This window comes from Vicugna pacos, chromosome 20, assembly GCF_048564905.1.
Source record: "Vicugna pacos chromosome 20, VicPac4, whole genome shotgun sequence".
Lineage (NCBI taxonomy): Eukaryota > Metazoa > Chordata > Mammalia > Artiodactyla > Camelidae > Vicugna > Vicugna pacos.
In genome coordinates, this window is record NC_133006.1 from 29,755,797 (window position 1) to 29,776,545 (window position 20,749).

The window sequence follows — 20,749 nt, forward strand, 5'->3', positions numbered from 1 at the left end:
TTTTCCGCTTCTGCCCTTCCTTAAGGAGGCACTTCATTCTTTCCCTTCCTTGTGGGACTCGCCAAACCAGATGCCTGGGCCAATCTTGTTCCAGAAAGATAACAGAGAATCCCAAACACAGATCATGCCTCACCACAGCCAGTGTGGGATAGTGAAAAGAGTTGAGGTCAGTGCTTGTGTACCATTGAAGAAATGGGATCGAAATCATTCTACACCAGCCAATGCTACTCTAAAATAAAATTCTAGTGGGATACACTGCAGGTCCCACAACAATCAGATAAGGATGTTGAGGCTTAGCAACCACACAAGAGGAAGTCCACACTGTGGAGGGCAGGAAACTCAGAGACTACGGCAGTGTGGGCACGCTCCCAGAAGATGGGGTGACTTTAGGAAGGTTTGGGGCCAGCCCGACACATGACACTGGATTTATGCTGCAAGATGGGGGTCCTCCGTCTTCAAAGGCCCTTTACAAATATGAAATGTCCAGCAGAGAACAGAGATGGGGGATTACCTGAAAAGCAGTCTAGGGGAGAAGGATTGATAAGAGGGTCAGGAATGTTACCCTGGAGAGGAAGGGAGTTCGGCAGGAGCACAGCCTGGAGCAGTGCCAGCCGCAGGGCGGTGGTTCAGTGCTCTGTTCCGGGGTCCTACTTCCTGCCCCCGCTGACCCTGGGTGAAGTCCCTGCCAGCTGTGGGAGAACTGAGTGCCGTAGGGAATCCATGCCAATGCATAGAGGCTCCCCAGTAACCGTGTGTCCACTCCTGTCGCTGTGAAGGGCTTCCCATCTTGATTTAGATCCTGCTGCATCTTTCCCCAAGTGCCCGAGGCTGGGACAAAGCATTTGCGGGGAGCTTCAGGTAACATTTTCAGGAAAATCCACCTTTTGATCTGCGGATTGCACAATAAAGAGGTAGTCCTAGGACCTCGATTGGAGAAATACTGTGAAAGCATTCCATTAGGGGATAATCCTATTCAATTTAGAGAATTTGGCAGGATGGGGATTTATAAAGGAATGTAACTTTTTGTGCAATGTTTTAAGTGTCTCTAAAAACACTGAATAAAGGTAATAACAATAACTCCTTGCATTTGTGAGCTGCTTTTAGATATTAAGTGCTTACACATGTGTTGTTTTATTTAATGTCTGCTGAATTATCAGACAATCCTACCTGTGGGAGATGGCTAACAGCCTGTTATAACAGAAGTTTCTGGCTCTGGGCTGGCGTGGAGAGTAACTCTGTTACTGTTACCTTTTTGGCGACTGTTCCATAGGCGGCTGCCAGTCCCCAGTAAGCCCTGTTGCCCTGATGGAACAGGGCATAACCTGCAAAATACAACTACCCCCTGCAAAGTGGCTTTTAGACAAATGTGGTTTGTAAACCACCTACATTAGAAACATTTTCATTTCAAAACGCAGATAGGCAGAAATCCAAATTCCACCTCGGCACAGGAAATCCAAACTGGGCAAGAGGTCTAGAAATCTGTGTTTTTAACAAACATCCCAGACGATCCTTACAAATACTAACAATGAAGGACAACCATTCGAATGTATCAAGAACTCAAATAAAAATAGTTAAATTCTGCCCAGCTGCCAGCTGGGCAAATGGCAAAAACATAAATTGCACATAAAAGCATATAAAAAGGACTCAGATAGAAGGACCAGTCACCAAGCCAGGAAACCATACACACCAAACCTGCACTAGGGAACCCAGGGCAAGGACAAGGGGGAAGCAAGGAAGGTGCTCACCCGGGGTGCAAAGTTTACAGGGGACCCAAAAAACTCTGTAATCAAGATAAATAATGTCTTAATGAAGTATTTTTTAAAAAATCAAAGTCAGCACACACATGACTATATGTAACAACATAGATAAACAACAAGGACCTATGGTATAGCACAGGGAACTATATTCAATTTCTTATAACAACATATAATGGAAAAGAATCTGAAAAGAAAATACATATGTATGTGTATGTATAACTGAGTCACTTTGCTGCCTACCTGAAACTAATGTTGTAAATCAACTACACTTCAATTAAAATTTTTTAAAAAGGAAGGGAGGGCATAAGTGGTAAAGTACATACTTAGCATGCATGAGGTCCTGGGTTCAATCCCCAGTACCTTCTCTAAGAATAAATAAACCTAATTACCTCCCCCCACCAAAAAAATAAAAATTAAAAAAAATCAAAATCAATGCAAAAAAAAATCCATGATGAACCAAGTATCAAAATTTTACATATAGGATCAGTACGACCCTATTTTCCCTTTGCCCCAGGCTCTAGTGTGGCTCCGCTGGGCACTGCCAGGATGGCTGTCTGCCTCCGGCTCAGCATCCTGCCTAAATGGTCCTTGTCTAGCCTTTTATTGCATCTAAAGTGGACCTTGGGACACAGGAATGCCAACCATCGCATCCTCCTGTTGTGGTTTGGAGGGTTTGGGGTCAAAGAACTTGATTTCATTAACTTGGAGACAGTGCTCTTTCCTTGGAAAATAAAAGTTAGATTGAGTTCTGTGGTCCTTAAGCAAACAGACTTTTATTCCAGTGATGGGATCAACCAGCCTAGGACATACAGGTGCATGAGCAGCCCTACTTACTCTGCGATGCTCAGTGTAAGGGACACCCGGCGGCAAGTGTAATGGCCAAACGGGACCCTCTGGGGAAGTCCCTCTGCCTCAGATGCTGCTTTCTGATCAACCCCTCTGGGTGTGTAAAATTTTAAATCCTTTATAAACATCAATGATTGGCATAATTGGTGTAATTATAGGTATCTAAAAAGCAGAAAATGCCTCTGTAACAGCTGCCAATAGTTGGTTTCAGGAAACATGCAGTCACTTGTGGAGAGCCAGGCTCGGGATATAAACTCCTGGGTAATATTACTTCCAGATGGACCAACGTGAATTAGAGATGGCACAGAGATGGAGAGAAAAGAGCTCCCTCCCAAGGGACCAGGCCATGCAGGAATCCCAGGGTAGGAGATGGGGAGGGCCTCCGCTGACTGTGATGAACGCGTACAGGTTACAGAACCACAGTGGTCCCCAGCCTCTTACACGAGGAAGAGCTAGAAATGAAGGGTTTCAGTGATCTTTTATTGGGTTTAGTTTTTAAATGTTCCACGATTGTTAAGGCTGCAGTTAATCGTAGCCAAAGGGGAAAGCAATTGGCAGTCCTAGTCTGCAAATATCTGTCTTCCTACAAATGGACTTGGAAGAACTGGGGATATCTTGGATTTTTCTACTCCCTAAAACTTTGAGGCTACGTTTCATTCATAAAATGCCTGTGGTTTATTGAGAAATTAGCCAATTTTGTCAGTCATATTTGAACCTATAACATTTGCACGCTGCTCTTAACACCCTCCCACTCTTTTAGAGAGCATGTGAGTTTGGAAGGGGAAGGGGAATTCACTGGGAGAAGTGGAAACGACTTAGAGGAATCAACCCTCTGGCAGACCTGCTACCAGCGGGTCTGCCCAAATGGTGACCGATGACTAAATTTCTACAGCTCAAGAAATCGCCCACATTTCCTGAGTTTTCTCACTTCATTTTGTCAAACTACTCACCCTTCCACAAATAAATGGCTTTACTGAACTCAGCATTTTCCTTTTTAAAATGTAAACAAGTCTAGCAGTTAAGAGACTGAGCATCATTTCATTAAAAAGTTTCAACCATATTGATGTTCTTCTCACGCCTACCTGACAGTGGTCCTCAAGGAAAGACACTGGGTTTTATCTTGTTTTGAGGGGACAGGGATTTTTAATAACAATTTTGGTAATAGTTAATTTGGGGGCATGGACTGCTTTCCAGGGTTAGGTGGAGGATTTTTGTAAAGCAAAGTAAGGATCAGTGTAAGGCAATGGGCCAGATGGCCTCTCCAATATCGTTGCCTAAAAAGTTTAAAACGCTATGATCATATCCTAAAGCAGTGGTGTATTTTTTTTTTCAACTTTTGAGCAAAATTTTTTATGTAAAGCAGATAAAAGAGGAACTGTTCTGGTTGTGTGTCTATATGTAGGTTTCTTTGAGCACATCTGTGTAAAGGGGAAAGAAAAGGAAGGTAGTGACCCTTGGGCTTTATGAGGACTAGACAGGGTGGACCCCCTTTCCGATTATATAAAGTAGCCTTACACCATCCCAAAACATGTTTTGCCAGTTTGTCACACGGGCCATTTCCCTCGCAGGATATAGTGTGATAAGACTGGCATCTGGTGCAGGAAAGAAAGAAAAATAGAGCATCTAATGACACTGTGGTGTGGTCCATAACTTGTTGGTCATTTCCAGTTCTTAAAAAGCTAATACAGTTTTTACATTTACCCTCAAACTTGACTTAAATCTCCTCTCTTCTCTCCTCTTCAGAGTCAACTTCAGCAGCTCAGAGTGGAAAAATACTGTCTCCCTGTGCCACATCAAAACGTTAACTCCTCCAGTGTGATGAGGGGAGGGAGCAGGGGAGAGAATGGTATGGACATCCCTGTACTGACCTGGCGAGAGCTGTCGCCCTGTCTCTTTGTGTTGATCTCCAGTGAACACCTACTGTTCACTGATGGCCTTCTGAGCAGTGGGCATCCAAATGCTGGTTTTCCCAAGGGCATGTATGTGGGTTCTTCTGATGACAAGCCCCTTCCCTCCCTTGTCTTGGAGGATTCCAGCTTGGAGTCTTCCTTACTTCTCTAATGCCTGCTCTCCAAAGTACTCCCTACTGGCTTCTCAGATTCCTACTTTAGTGTATTTGACTTGTGCAAAGTCACGTCCTTTCTGTGTCAAATGGTAGAAAGCAAAGTCAACAAGCCCCTCCAGGCCCTCTCCCTCCCTCCCTCTCCCTCTGTCTCCCTCCCTTTCTCTCTCTCCATGTCTCTCTCTCTAACTCTCTCTCTGGTGGAGCAACTCAGTTGCCTAAGCGTATGACCAAACACAACAGGGTGAGGGTCTACTGTGCTCCCCTCAAGGGTGTTTCTGGACTCAATTCTTTTCCTTCCTTTTCCCCAGTCATCTTCTTCGGACTTGGTGGGTGGGGTGAGAAAGAGAAGGCTGATTATATCAAGATCCATTCTGCTCTGGATGACTGGCGTAGGGGCTGTCTGACCTCCAATGTTGGGCACTCTCTTTAGGATGTGGTATACTTAATCCCTGTGTTTGTACCTCTGAGCATTGGTGACAAAATTAAAGCTATAAGGGGAAAAAATCATTCTATTAAATAGATAAAAACCGAGCTGTTTCAAGTGACGATATTGTGGACGGCAGGGGAGGAAAGGCGTATGCTCCATGGGTGTTGGGCTTGCCCTCCGGGAGGACAGGGAGACCTCAGAGGAACACAGGTGGGAGTAGGAGGGCGTTCAGACCCCAGGAGCAAAGGTTAAAAAAGAAGGATGGGAGAGTGAAGAATATACTCAACTCATCAGTGGGTAGACACTCAACAATTGGCTCAGCAGTGAGCACGAAACCCAGAAACAGCCAACTGGCCGCCTGGCAAGTGATAGATGACATAATTGGGTATGCGAAGTCCTGTCTTAAAATGGAATTTGAAGGAACAAATATGGAGAAAAGAATCAAGAAACTGGAGTTGGGAGAGAGTTAAGACATGTAGGAAAACCAAGAGAATATCTGATCAGTAATAATATTTTCTCGGTCTTGATGTTAAATTGGGCAAATAATGAACCTGTTCCCTAGAGCCCTGGATCTTGAATGATGTTTCTCTCAGAACTCTCACGAAATTTCTAGTTCCCTGACAGTCATGCTTTTCTCTGCAATAAAGCCCCCTGATTTTAAGTTAGTCGAGTGAGTCTGTTTCTTGCAATCACAGGGCCTAAAAAAAAAGTAGAGCCAGTTACACAGGAGCCTGGTGAATTCTAACAGAAGAAGAAAAATGACCAGAAGGAGGTAATCTCTGTCCTCATGTACATTTCAGTTGTCACAAAATCCCTCTGCTTTGTCACCACGTGGGGGTCAAGGGCTATGTCCGTCATTGTTCTCTTTTTAAAATCAGGTATGTTATCAGAGACTTGGGATAGGAAAATCATCTCACAGTGATTTGCGATGCCCCATTTAACATGCTAAAATAATCTATTCATACTCTGGGGGTGGGGGGAGGTGTAAAATGATTTGTTTCAAAGTCTACTTTAATTTTTAATCTTAGTTCACTTAGACCTATCACTAATTTTTCTCCCCAACACCCACCCACTTTACACTGAACCAGCTCCAGGGTGGAAAACCTGTCACAAGCCGATGTCTGTTAACGCTAAGATTTAGCAATTTCATTCCTAGAAGCTGGTCAAGAAAATCTCTCACATGTTTGCACAGATATGAACAAACAGACATCGTTATGACAATCGAAACTGAAAATCTTCTTAACCAGCATTTAATTTACTTGACCACAAGATATTTGTTCACAGAACACCTATTAGAATCTTAAGAGACATTCTTTCAAAGAGTATTTGGGAAAAGCAAAGAACTTTTCACCTTCAGCGACACCTCCCTGCCCCCTATCCTAGTTTTTTTTCCCCTCCAACTTTTGGATTCATTGGGTGCTCACCGAAAAATGAGAAGTCAGCAAATCGCCAAATGTCCTAAGCATCACCTCTTTCAGACACAGGCTCCTGGACCTGCTTCTGCCAGGGGAGGAACAAAGTGCAATGTGTTTTAAGACTAGGGCCCCACCACTTCCCAGGAACTTCACATAAATTATTCAAAGCCTCAGAGGATTGGCAAACAAGAGAGATAAAAGGCCCACATCGGGAGTGTGGGAAAGGGGAAGAAGAAAGCAGAGGCCAAGGCTGAAGGTCAGGAGTCCCAGAAGAGACCGTTTTCACAGGTTTTAGGTGTTGGAGCTGGGGAAGTTAGGACAAGCCCTGGTGAGAGAGTGGTAATTAACCACACGTACAACAGGAGCTAACTGACTGTTAAACAGGGCCTGGCTGCCCAGCTTTCATAAAAGCAGTTACAGGCACCATACACTTCAGCCAATCGTCATGCTACACCGCAGGGCATTCAGCGTATGGAGAGCCCCCTAAAGATAACCCTCAGTGTTTTCATTTGCCTCCCATCTTTTAGCTGCACATTGTGAAAGGAAACAGCACATTCGTTAGTTGTCCAAGAACCAGTCCAAAGAACTCTATTTGGGGGTAGATATCTAAAGAACCAACCAGGCTAAATGATGATAAATATGATATTTGTTTCTTCTCTTACATCCTATCCTTTAAAAATAAACACCTCTAATGGAATATCATTTGAATGTCCTGCGTGTGATGCAAAGATACAGAGCACTTTTGTGTACTGAGACACCAGCGAGTTACAACGTGGTCCTCGGAGAACACATCCGCAGGGTAAAGGAAGGCCCAAACGTGAAGCTTCCTGCCCTGACTTGACTTAGGCCTGGCCTGTTTGGCAGTACTCCATAAACCAACTGCCCTGCATTGAACCTGTCAGAAGAAAACAAAATGGGCTAAATTTATTATCACCTGGATCCACAGATACACATACATGAAGGTGCATTGCTAACCAAGGCACAAACCAAACTGCAGCAGCCTGGTCCAACAGCCCCCTGGGAAATACCGTTTGGCGATGCGAGGCTTTTTTTTTTTTTCTTCTTCTTCTGTTTAACATTGAGAAGGAAAACAACACATGCAGGAAACCATAAAACCCTTCAAGTTAACTGTAGCCAACGGTCAATCTCATTAGGATATAATGGGTAGGCTGCTGCCCTCTCTATACAGACTGAGTATGCTCCTCTGAATAATTTCCAATTATCTCACTTTCAGATAACATAGCAGAAGTTCCACTCACCGTATTTATATCGCTCCTTTTCTGTTCTGCCTCAGTTATTTCCTCCAAAACTCAGTCCCTGACTTCATCTTTTATTTTAGCGCGTCTGTTGACCTGGAAAATGGACGCACATGCAGATAATCAGGGACACTCACCCTTTCAACCAGGGAGACTGAAGGGTGTCCCTGGGAAACGGACAGGAAGTCAGAGGCCTGCCAATCCTCCTCCACGGCCTGAGGCCTGGGCTAAGTCTCCATCTGCATGACCCGAGGAGGAAAGACATCTGTTTATGGAAATCAGAACCAGGGCTCAAGCCAAGGGGTTCCTGGGCCTTTTCTCTCTCTTTTGACCTCACTGAACCACTTAATTCCACTTTTCCATCGAACAAAAGGGACTCCTAAACCCTTGCTTCATGTTTATTAGGAGAAAATGCTAAAGCAAACTCTCACGGAAGCAGTGATTCTCTAACTTCAGTGAGCATCGTATGGGGGACTCAGGAGATCCCCAGCCCCACAATCTGATCATCTTTATAATCTCTGCCCGTAACAAGAATCTCGGGGTAATTCTGCAACGTGAGGGTTCATGTACCAGACCGAGAGGTACCAATTCAGGGGATTTACTGTCAAGAACACAGTATCTTCTGTATCGCTTGCACTATGCTAGGCTGGAACATGTGTTATCTTTTTAGAACAACCCGTGAGGTAAGGACCTAGCATTCAGGAGCCCACAGAGGCAGCCAGGCACCATGCCAGGAAGGCCACATGTGTCATTCCACTAGATTCTCGCAACAGCTTTGTATGTCACATAGCATTCTTCCTAGTCAACAATTTAGAACACTGAGGCATCAAGAGGCTGAGAACAGTGACCAATGTCCTTTACAGCTAGTGGGTCTAAGAGGCAGCACCATGACCCAGGCTTTCAACAAATCCCAGGCTCCCCCTTCCTACAGCTAAAATACAGCCTAACACGCAAAAGCATTTTTGGAAGCTCTTAAAGCGCCACTGAAACAACGTCAATGTAAAGTCAACAAGTAACAATCAAATATTTATATTACACAATGAAACAGAGATGGCAAATTTGGGGAAACTTAAGTATTTAAGACCTCGTTCCTGTCTTCCAAGAATCCCAGTCTGATGGGAGAGATGGGTTTGGCTATGTTTAAGAGTTTTGGAGAACTGGAAGATGGGCTAAAATCATTGTGTGCAGGGCCCGGAATGGCAACATGTGCATTTTGTGCTGCATGCTGGGCAAGGGGGAATCTGGTGGGTTTTCAGAAGGGTCTGAACACCATGCTGATGCCTGAATTGCATCCCTCCCGACCCTCCTCTCCACTTGGGCTTTCAAATGACAGCCAGAGTGAAGATCTGGAAATGCATGTGGAGAGAATTTTCCAGGAGAATTGGAGGGGTAGGGTAAATGTTAATAAATATGGGTTAAAGAGATATTGTACTATAGGCCTAAAAGGAAAAAAAAAAGGCATAAAACAAAAACTACCAGAAAGAAAAACAAAGCATACCAACCTTCCACCCTTAGAAATCCAAATGGGTAAGATGGATTTGTATTCTTACCAGAATTCTTAGCCTTTTCTTGACATATGGATCTATCCAGATGCACCTTTAAAAGAAATCATTTTAAATTTATGATTAAATAGTCCAAACCCTAACATTATTATGCAAACCACTTTTTTGATTTGTGGGTACCCTACAAACACAGGAAATAGTAAATGTGGATGTCTGCTTCCCAGCCCTTCGCTTTCTCACTTTTTTCAGAATCTCTTAATGCCTCCAGCAACCCCGCCCCCCAGCAATGTGAACACAGAATCCAGGAAGCCTTTTGAGGTACTCAGCCCATCCTACCAGCTTACATTTTTTTCTTGGCACTTAAGGTATTCAACTAGGAATGGACAAAACTTGCTTAAGCAAGTATTACGGATTCACATTTCTTATGGAGCCCAGGGCCAGAGCAGAATCTTGAAAGAAAAATGGCTTGTTATTCTTAAAGTCTAAAATTTATTCTTTTTTATTGATCCAAATGATCTGAAAGAAAAAGTCATACTAAATTGTTTCTCAAGTTTATTATGCCTGGTACTACCTACCACATAAGTACCCCTATGAATCAAAATTGATTCAGAGGAAAGAAAGTACAAAAAACATTCCTTACATTTACTCTGTCACCTCCTGGGAAGGACATGCACTTCATTTAAGCTTTTGTTTGTAAAACAATGTTATCAAAATTCTTAAAATAGTTAAAGCATCTGCCCTTACAGAGAAAGCCAAGGGAGAAAAAATAGAGTTCTAGCAGGAGAATCCTACAAAATGAAATATACTTAAAAAATTGCACCATATAGTCTTCATTTACATCAAGGTTTTGACACTTTGAATCTGAAAAAACTAAACAGTGAACAAAAATTATATGTAAACACTTGATAGATGAGTCCTTCCTCCTTTTGCAAAGGTCTTTGAAGAGGCTTAAGACACCAGTCTTGAAGGTTTTTTTTTTTTTAAATTAGGTATTACAATTGCAGGACACAAATGCAAGTAGAACTAAATATATCAGGGAATACATGAGAGACTAGTAGTTAAAATGATCTTTAAAGAGTGAAATTAATATTGAAACACAATAATTGTATTATTTTGGAGGAGGGAATTACTGCTTTTCATTGAACAAAAAAACTGCTTGTTTTGGGACTACAGGCTCCAAAAATCTTCCAGCTGTATATTCCAGGACGAAGGAGACTTCCTTGCGTACAAGAACGTCCTAATGATTAAAGGGTTATTCCACAGATGGCTGCTTATTAACCCCCTCCTCGCCAGTGTTGAGGGGAAAAAAAAGAGAAGACATATAAAGCACACATTTTTAATGAACATTTGGAAGTGAAGATGTGTTTTGTTAGTTAATGGCAATTGTTAACCCTCAAAGTAAACAGGAAATAGTGCTCTTTTGCAAGTTGCAGGTTCCAAACCAAATACTAATGGGTCTTAGGAAATCCAAGTTTTTCTGCTTGCATACCGGTCTCAATAACCCTGCACCTGATGACTATAAAAAATATGTCTCCACAAGCTGAATGCGTGCTGTTTCTCGGATTGCAGGTGGGGGTGGGGAGAGCTTTCCTCTTAGTCCTTCCGGAGCCAGCTTCTCCAGGTCACCCCTATTACTGCTGTTTCACTGACATGAATAACCATGTTGGTCATGGCACAAAACGGATTATTTTAGCACCACGTGAACTTTTCTGCTTTTGAGGAAAAAATTCAGACAACTTTTATATTTTATAACCTTTGTCCTCTAGCATATATTGATAATTTAACAGGCTTATTTGTTCTTCATCTGTGGGAAGCAATTCTAGCCACTGCTAGATGGTACCTATGGGAAAGTGAAGAAGAAAGCAGCTTTAGGAGCATGTTAAAAAAGGATCAGCCAGCTGGTTCCACCTGTAAAGAACTCTGTCCACGCTGCCCCTCCCTTCTCCTCTTTTGAAAATTTCAAGACAAAGGGCGTTGACTTAAATGATGCAAACTCAGAAAATTCCTAAAAAGCATGTAGATGTTGACACACACTCAGCTGATGCCATCATTTCAGGGTTAGGGCCTGCCAAATCCGCCAAGGGGAACTCCGTATTCCTCAACAAGGTGGCATTTAACAGACTTCCCTGAGAACTCACTTGTTTCAAAGCTAAGGCAGATGGTGTAGTTTCTCCACACCGTAGGGCCCTCCCAGTCTTAGGCTCTGGGCATAATAATGACAAAAGTCAAGATTTAGGGTTCAGTTCCAGCTGATTTTATTTCCTTCTCAAAAAAAGTTATTTACAGAAGGTATATATCAACAATCTGACAGGCAGTGAACTTGACGTGATTAGCTGGCATGATTTTTTTTTCTTTTTCCCCCAAACATTGTTTTTTGTGGCCTTGAATTTTAAGACAAATATTCTACACGGCATATTGCACAGGATGGATGGCAAAAAAAAAGCTTAAAAACAAAAACCCTTAACGGAACTGCCTTAAAAGGCAGACGTCCTAGTGCCTGTCATGTTATATTAAACATACATACACACAATCTTTTTGCTTATTATAATACAGACTTAAATGTACAAAGATGTTTTCCACTTTTTTCAATCTTTAAACACAACAGCTATAAACCTGAACACATATGCTATCATCATGCCATAAGACTAAAACAATTATATTTAGCGACAAGTAGAAAGGATTAAATAGTCAAATACAAGAATGAAAAACGCAGTACATAGTGTCGCGAACTCAAATCGGCATTTAGATAGATCCAGTGGTTTAAACGGCACGTTTTTGCTTATAAAAAAAGTGCAAAAAAGATGTGGTTTACAAGTTAAAGCTACAGGATCCCTTTTTGCTGTAAATGCACCAGTTTTAAAGCCTCTGGATAAAACAGTATTTTGTTTAAAAAAATTTGTTTTTCTTAAAAGCATACAGTGTTTGGCTAATTCTCCTCCCCTTTTTATAAGACTGGGGAGGAAGGATGGACACTGGTGGCAGGTTAAGGGATACTGTCACTTTAAGAAGCCTGCAGATTGAAGTGTAAACATGGAGAAATTAGGGGCTGATTCTTTAAAACTGTGTGAGATATTAACCAGCCGCCCTATTATAAAATCAGGAAATCCAAACAGCGATTTACACCGATTAACACCCCCTTTATATATTTTTTACAAAAATACACTGAGAAAATAATCAAACGTTTTCATCTCTCTTGTCTTTTTTTGTTTTTTAAAAGTGTCAAAAGTCTACATTTAAATATAAAAAATTAAAAGTTAAAACTCTAGCCCTTCAGTGAAGGAGACGTAAAATGGCGTGGGTAACAACAACTACCAAAAAAAAAAAAGAAAGAAAGAAAAAAAAAAGAAAAAGAAAAAAAGGAAGGACGAAATTAGGAAGTAAAAAGAAAGAAAAGAAAGTAAAAAAAAAAGGAAAAAGGGACAAAGTAAGAAAAAAATGTTTGGCCAGTATAAATACGTCCACATATAAAATGGCATCTGATTACATTTACAAGGAAAAAAAATACGAGGATGGAGCATCGGTGAGGGAAAAAAACACGTCTTCTCATTTACACCTATAAGGAATAAACACATACACACTGAGAAAAAATTTGGTCCTGAATTGTTTTTTTTAAAGTCCAGCACAGATTTGAGTTGCGTTTGAATCCTTTAAAGAGTTAAGAATGAAAAAAAGCTGGTGATAATTTTTTGTTGTAGGAATCAAACATAGCGCCATCTATCTGCTTTTTATATTATCCTACACTATTTTAAAAACTGCTCAACAGTCTTATACAGAAATCTTTAAAAGATAGACAGGATAACATGCTATATTAACCCCACCAGGAAATAATCCAACACCATCACGATTCCAATTAAGAGAAGAAAAAAACCTTTTTTTTTCCCCCGAAACCACTCGCCCTCCACTAGCCCCGGGACCACATCAGTCTCCTCTCCTCCACGCCTGCGGGCCTGTGAAGTCTCACCTCACTGATTTCAGAGATGCAGGAGGCGGAGGCCCAGGAGACGCCACCACCTTCTCCCGAACGTGCAAATCCGTTTCAGTTTTATGACTCGCCCCTTCCAGTTCGTGTCCTTCTCCTCCCCGCCCCTAGCCCTCGCTGGTGTGGCTTTCCAACTAGGTTCTCGGGTCACTTCCGAGGGCCGGTCAATCAATATCTCCTCCTCTGGCTGTAGGGGCAAGAAAAAAAAAAGGGGGGGGGGGAGAAAAAAAAAAAACCACCTCCAGAAACCAATCGGGAATTCGCCAGCGTGGAGTCTCTCAGTCCCGGCGCTCGAGGCCGTTCAACCCCCCAACATCTGCCGTCGGTCAAATTCGACGCCCCGGAGCCTTCTGTCTTCTTCGGGGAAGGGGGGAAGGTGGGGGCAGGGATGCGGAGAACTAAATCCCCCTGGGGCGCGCTGGATTTTTTTTTTTTCCACCTCCTCTCTTGATCCAAAAAACAAAAACAAAATAAAATAGAACAAAAACACCAAGGGGGGCGATGAGAGAGGAACGAGATTCCTTCAGTCTCTAGAAAAAAAGCCCAACTCGGCTTCTGGCCGGGGAGTGCAGACAAGTCCGGAAGCTCGTTGCGGGGGGGGGGGGTCTCTTCAAGCAAAGGGGAGGAAACTCGAAGTCGCTTTTTCGCCACCACCAACAACATCAATAACAACAATAAAAGGTCGCCCCTGTCTACCTCCGCCTCCGCCGCGTCCCTCCGGCCGGGGCGGTGGGGGATGGGAGCGCGAGGCCCCAAACGCCGCCGCGCTGCTCTCCGGGACGCGGCCGAAACCGGCTCTGCTCACTTTTTTTTCCTTTTCCTTTTTTTTCTTTTTCTTTTCTTTTTTTTTTTTCCTTTCCCTTTTCTCTTGCAACTCTTTCTCCGTCCGTTTTTTTTCTTTTTTTTCCTTTTTCCTCTCTTGCCCCCCGGCCCTCTTCTCCCAAGCCCGCGCGCCCTTCAGTAGGTGAAGACCAGGTTGGAGATGCTGGACTCGAGCCAGTCTCCCGAGATCATCTCGCTCACCTCGGGCGTGCAGTAGTCCGGGAACTCGAAGTGCGAGCCGGAGCCGGGCTCGAAGTTAAAATCCAGGTCCCGGTCCAGCGCCGACGACGAGCTGAAACTGCCCAGGGACATGCTCTCAAAGTTTGAGCTGGGGTTCAGGTCGAGCAGGTCGTCTTCGAACTCATCGTCGGAGGACGACGAGCCCGAGGAGGAGGAGGAAGAGGAGGAGGAGGAGTGGGACGAGGCCGAGGAGGATGCGTGCGAGGGCGCGCTGGACGGGGCGGGCGAGGCGGCGCGCAGGCTGGCGTAGCTACGGTGGTCGGCGGGCGAGCGGCCGGCGGCCGGCGACGAGGCGGCGCTGCTGCGGCCGCTCAGGCTCGGCCCGTCGGGCGAGCAGCCCGCGCCCCCCTCCTCGTACAGGCCCAGGGGGTCGCTGGGGTCGGCGCCGGCGCCCACACCGCCGACGGGCGAGGACGACGCGCCCAGGCCGCCGAACAGGTAAACGCGCTTCACCTTCTTCTCCGTCAGGTGTTTTCCTGGGGCAGCGAGGCCGGCCGAGGCCGAGGCCGAGGCGCTGGGAGTCCGCGCCTTGTACAGCGAGTGGTGGTCGGCGGCCGCGGCGGCGGCGCCCAGGGGCAGCAGGGCGGCGGCCCCCGCCTGCTCGGCCGCGAAGGAGGAGGTGGCGGCCGCCGTTTTCCCGCCGCCGCCCGCCAGGATGAGCTTGGCGTGGGGTTTGCTGACCCCGCCGCCCGCGCCGCCCGCCGCCTTGGAGCCGCAGCTCTTTTTCTGCGCGGGCTTGGAGTTGGCACCGCCGCCGCTCGCGCCGCCGCCTCCTCCCCCCGCGTTGCTGCTCCCGCCACCGCCGCCGCCCCCGTGGCCGCCCCCGCCGCTGCCACCGACCTTGTCGCCCTTCTCCCCGGGCTTGGAGGAGGCGGCGGCCGAGGAGCCGGAGTTGGCGTTGCCGGACTTCACCTTCTTCCTGGGCCGGTACTTGTAGTCGGGGTAGTCAGCCATGTGCTTGAGGCGCAGCCGCTCCGCCTCCCGAATGAAAGGGATCTTGTCGCTGTCTTTGAGCAGCTTCCAGCGTTTGCCCAGCCGCTTGGAGATCTCGGCGTTGTGCATGTCGGGGGACTGCTCCATGATCTTGCGCCGCTCGATCTGCGACCACACCATGAAGGCGTTCATGGGCCGCTTGATGTGCCCGCTCGGCGTCTTGCACCAGCTCGGGTCGTCGGCCTTGCCGCCCGTGGAGGCGGTGGAGCCGGGCGTGGGGGAGGAGGCGATGCCCAGCTCCAGGCCGGCGCCCGAGTCCGAGCTCTCGCCGGCCAGCAGCGCTTCCGTGTTCTCGGCGTTGTTGGTTTGCTGCACCATGGCCCCGGCTCGGCGGGCGCCCACGCGCGCTCACACCCTCGCGGCGGCCGCGGCGCGATCGCCGGGCCCTCCCGGCTCCCCGGGCCAAGCGCACGCCGAGCGGGAGGAAGCGCGCGGCAGCCGGGCGGGCCGCTCAACTCCCGGCCGGGGCGGAGGCGGGCGAAGAGAGAAAAGTCTCCAAAAGATGCGGGGCAGGAGTACTCCGCCTCTTGCGGAGGAGTTATAGTTCCCAGGCTGGAGAGTCTCCTTCCCTCTCTCTCGCTCTTGTCTCTCTCGCTCTTGTCTCTCTCACCGCGCCGCAGTTTGCTCTGTCTCTCCTCGGCTCTGAGTCCTGGAGGCTGTGCTAAAGTGGAGAGGAGTTTCTTGAATGCTGGTTGCTGAAGCTTCTTCCAATGCAAGTTTCTCGCCGCCTCCCAGGCAAGTCTGGCTTTTTTTTTCCTTCCCCTGAAGCAGTTGATTCCAGTTCACGAGCGCTCTCAGGAGCTCAGGAAAGCAACATAGTCTCAATCACTTAGTCCCTCTCCTACAATGCAAAGCAGAAAAGATTCTGGCTCCAGGACTCTCTGTGGGCGGAATCGGCACTAAGGAGTTTGTGCAATTATTTTGTTGCAAGGTAGGAAGCCAAAAAGCCTTCATGCAACAGACTGGCATGAATAAATGTATGTTTCCCCCTCCCTTCTGCAAGAAGGGAGCTGGTAATGGCAGAGTTCCTCCAATGCAGACTCTTAAAGAGCGTGCAAGAACTAGAGACCCGGGAACGACACAGGCCTCTTCCCCTCACACACTGTTTCTCTTGCTGCAGCTTAGAGCAGACCCTAATTCCGCCTCGCGCCTCTTTATCCTTTCCCAGTCTTGGCCGCGGCCAATCAGCCGCTGTAACCAACGCTTCCTCGTGCCAAGCCCCTCCCCCGGGCTTCCCATTGGCTTGGAACCCGATGCAATAATAATCTCCGCGTGCAATGAGAAGCTCCAAATCTGACCTCATTCCAATTTACAGAGCAAACTTTTTAAAAGGGCTAGAAGTACAGCTGAGATTTCTGCTGCCTTCTTTCCTTTTGCTGTGCGCGCGTGTGTGTGCGCGCGCGCGTGTGTGGTGTGTGAAGAGGATGTTAATGCATGAAATTATTAAGGGGAGAGACGGAAATGTATTCTAACCATTATGTTAGATAACAAGAGGCTTGCGGGGGGAGTGAAATAGTGTAAATGGAGGCTTTCTGCTTAAAAGCCAAGTGATTATTTTTATTAGTTCTTTTCAGTATTGGAATAAAGAATCAGCCTTCTAGTGTAAAATCTGTTCGTTGGCTCCTTCACGAAGCCAAGGACGTAAAAGGGGGAGGGAAAGCCACGGCAATAAATCAATGGATATTGAAAACCATTAAGAAAGTGGTACCTAGACACCTGTCATCACAGTTATTTTAACAACTCTAGGTACAGCGCAGATGTTGATGTATTGTGTAAATCCCTTTAGAGCAATTTTGGTGCTGTTCGTGGAAGTCAGAGAAGAGGAATTTTTGCAAGAATTACTTGCTCTCTTAACCAAACAGGGGTTAACCATGGTTATTTAATGATTTAACCCCCCTCTATGAATCCGGGATAGCCCAAACAGAGGAGCTTTCCACTGGAACACATTAGGCAGTGTTCCATGGTTAACTCGATGGAATAATTTCCATCGGACTCTGAGTAAAATGATAGTGCTGAGTAAAGAATGGGAATCGATTGTACTTTCTAAATATTTGTTTTCCACATTTTCAAAACTAAAGATCGCTTCGTTCTGCATCCTCATCCCCCCAAACTCTCCTGCTCCTTATCCTTTATAAATATTTTCTCCTATTTATTCCACCTGTATATTTGTTACTTTGATCAAATGGAACCAAAAGGCCAAGGTAAAGAGAAAGTGTAGAAGGCAGTGGTAACTGGTAGCAAAAGAGAATGGAACTTCTGGATTTATATTAGACCTGGAGGCTAGTCCTTCTTACTGATCTTGTAAACTTGGGATGTGACAGAGTCTCAGTTTTCTTCGTCTGTGATGTGGGAACAACTACTTTGACAGTTGTTCTGAGGGTTCAGTGAGTTTGATTCATAGCAAGTCCTCAGTGAATGCTATTATCCTTCCCGTGATCATTTGAATTCCAAAGACAGTCCCTTTAGTAGAAGCAGCCTGTTATTCGAGAGGCTAAAATCAAGGATGGCCACTGATGTGAAAAAATAATCACAGGTCATGGATGTGAACCATCCAGGGACCATAGTGGGAACCCTGTCTCCCCAATGATATGAAAAGGAAGGAACTTCATGAAAAGTGTTGTGAAGAATGTGGCAAAGAAAAGGTACCTAGGTAGTCAGGACACACGTTAATTTTACCAGAAAAATTACCTTTGTTCTAAGATGTGAAAATTAAAATTCTAGCAAAAATTGGTCTTCCTTCACACCATAATAGTAAACAGGCCAGTGACAGATGGCCTACAGGCCAGTGATAGGTGGTTAGGTAGGGCTAACCCAACTTAATTAAGTCAGCTTTTGATTCAGATCAAACTAGTGCTAGGCAGCAGATTTCTATTTATCTTGTCAAACTTTTAAAGTATGTAGGCTGGCGAGAGGCCCAGGTTGTCAGATTTGGAATTGTACTGGAAAGAACACCCTTTGGAGACATCTGACTGGATCTCTAAGGATCAACCACAAGCAAGAATGTTTTTGTGGGTAAAAGCAAATAATTCTTAACCATTAGCTACCCAAGTTATATACTTTTTCTTTTAGAAGGAGGAACAAATCTTAAAAATAAACAAACAAATAAAAGCCCACAGGCACCTCATTTGCATATAGCAAAGTCGGGTGTGTTAGCCTACATTTCATTTTCTTTGCTGTGCGCACCAGACGACACCCCTTGGTGTTGTCAATCTGACATCAAAATTACTCTAAGAAGTCTATTATTTATAAAATCAATATTTTCACCAGAATAAAAAAAGAATCAATACTTTATTTTGGGATTTGTATCAGCTAATGATTAGAGGGTGTAGCTAGTTTGTCATAATTCAGTCAAGGTGGGTATAAATATAATTGATTATACTTCCAAAATCAATTATGGTTCTACCAGTGAATATGATCAGGGAAAAGTGGAAGTTAACCAAAGCAGTCATAGTAATTTTGTTTATGTTTAAAGCACACAGATTTTTTTAAAGTGTGTACTAAAAAACAATAGGCACTGCCCTATTTCTATGGTTAGATGTGTTTTCTATATCGGTGTCTTTAAGACATACCATTGTTACATGCTGTTAAGGGAGAGCAACTGCCAGTGAAACTGACATCCCCAGGGTTGTAAGACATCTAAGATATTAAAAATGAAAAGGACAAATTTTTCTTTGAATTGAAGAAATACAGTATTAGTAATTTCCATTGACTTTATAAGATTATTGTAGTATATATGAATGCTTAGGCTTCTGAAGCAGGTTTGTTCTTATGTGTTAATAGTTCTGTTAAAATGTAAGAAAACATGTGACACATGGCCCTTTATTAAAGTCATCTTTCTCACCGAGTATGTGCACACTGGAATGTGTTGGGCCTCTGAATACCAAATAATGAGGAAAGATTTCTGTGTTCTCATTACCTAACTTAACATGTTTTGTAACCAGTTTTCCATTACTGACATTTTTTTCCGAAATACCAGATATTTGGTGGCCCCTACTAAATCAGTACTCAGTGTTCCCTCTGCTGGCTTTGCAGCACATGAAGTAATTCTTAATGCTACTCTTTAAGCCATATTAACAGTAAACCAAGATAATTTCGCACAAAAAAAATCCTGTTTTAGAATAACAGACTAATTGTCTTTATTAGCAATGATGCTAGACATTTCAATTTTGAATCAAGGTAAATATTTTATTTATTTTCCATTAAATAATGGAACTCTCTTTGGGATGTAATGTAATATCTGCTAGTTCATTTCTTTTCTTCTGCTCTCACACACCTGCACAGCATAAAATCTCACATCCATAAAATGGTATGGGGTATAGATGGAAATAAGATTCTGTCCTACTGCTTAATATATTCCTATAGCATAGCAGCCAAAAAAAAAAAAAAAACCTGAAGGGAAATTAGTTTAACAAATCTCTTGGATTTGCACTGATTTGCAAGATTTTGCTTTGCCTTGGTTGTAGAAACTGACTGTAGGAGCTGGTCTGACCTGACAAGTATTCAGTTCAAAGAAAATAGAGAGAGAGAAAAGAAAAACCTTGTCTTTGTAACTTTAGCAGGCAGGTACCAAGCCTGAGAAATTTGATGTCATTGGCCTTTGCCAAGTGAAAGGCCACAGCCTTTATGGAAGTTCCACACTTTATGGAAAAGAACCCTCCATCTGAAGCTGATTTACTTGTCAGTCAAGTAGACAAACATAACTTGCACTTCATCTTTTTGGGCTGATGAAGTTTCATTGGAACGGATTTCGGAGGGGGGCGGTTAGTATTGAAAAACAATGTATGGAATAATTCTTTTTTGCAAAGTATCAAAATAGGATCTGGGGTAAAATGAAGTCCATGAGTTATTTTAGAATAAACTAATAGATAAGAACCTTGTATTTATAATAATTTTTACGATTTTCTCTCCCCTTCTAATCAGTGATTAGCACCTCTTAGGGTTTATGTATGCACTTCATACCAGCGCCAGCTCAATTTTCCGTTCCTTTCAATTTTCTCATGAGAACAAACAGAAAATGAGTGTTTCCACGGGGCCACGTAGATTTGAAGCATGAATACGAGCTTCTGCCCCATTTCACGACGCAGAAGCAAGGCACACCCACCGGGAGCCTGGGTTCGCTCCGCCGCCAGCAGGCTCCCCGTCCGAGGAGAAGCGGCCGCCAGGTGGCAGCGCTGAGCCTCCCTGCGCTCGCGAGGAGACGTGGTAAAACGTGGGGACGGTCAGACTTACTTCTTTTCCCCTATCCTTTTTTCCCGAACCTCTATCATCCTCTACTAGTCTACCTTCTTTAGGTAGCGGTTTAAACGATCAGCGGTTAATAGGGTGTGTCGGTGAATTGTGATTTTTTTTAAATCATTAATCAAGTTTTAGGGCAGCGAACCGCCGTCTCCCGTTCACTTGTCAGAATCTTCCAGAGACTGGGGAAGCCAAGGCTAGCTCCCGTTTGG

The 20,749-nt window shown here is 44.7% G+C and overlaps 1 protein-coding gene across 1 annotated transcript; it reads right to left on the reverse strand.

The window, feature by feature from the left end:
- Positions 1 to 11,499: 11,499 nt before the first annotated feature.
- On the reverse strand, positions 11,500 to 16,425 carry SOX4 (SRY-box transcription factor 4). The gene has a single exon (XM_072945592.1). The coding sequence runs from the start codon at positions 15,618 to 15,620 to the stop codon at positions 14,205 to 14,207; it is 1,416 nt and encodes a 471-aa protein (XP_072801693.1). The 5' UTR covers positions 15,621 to 16,425; the 3' UTR covers positions 11,500 to 14,204.
- Positions 16,426 to 20,749: the final 4,324 nt, after the last annotated feature.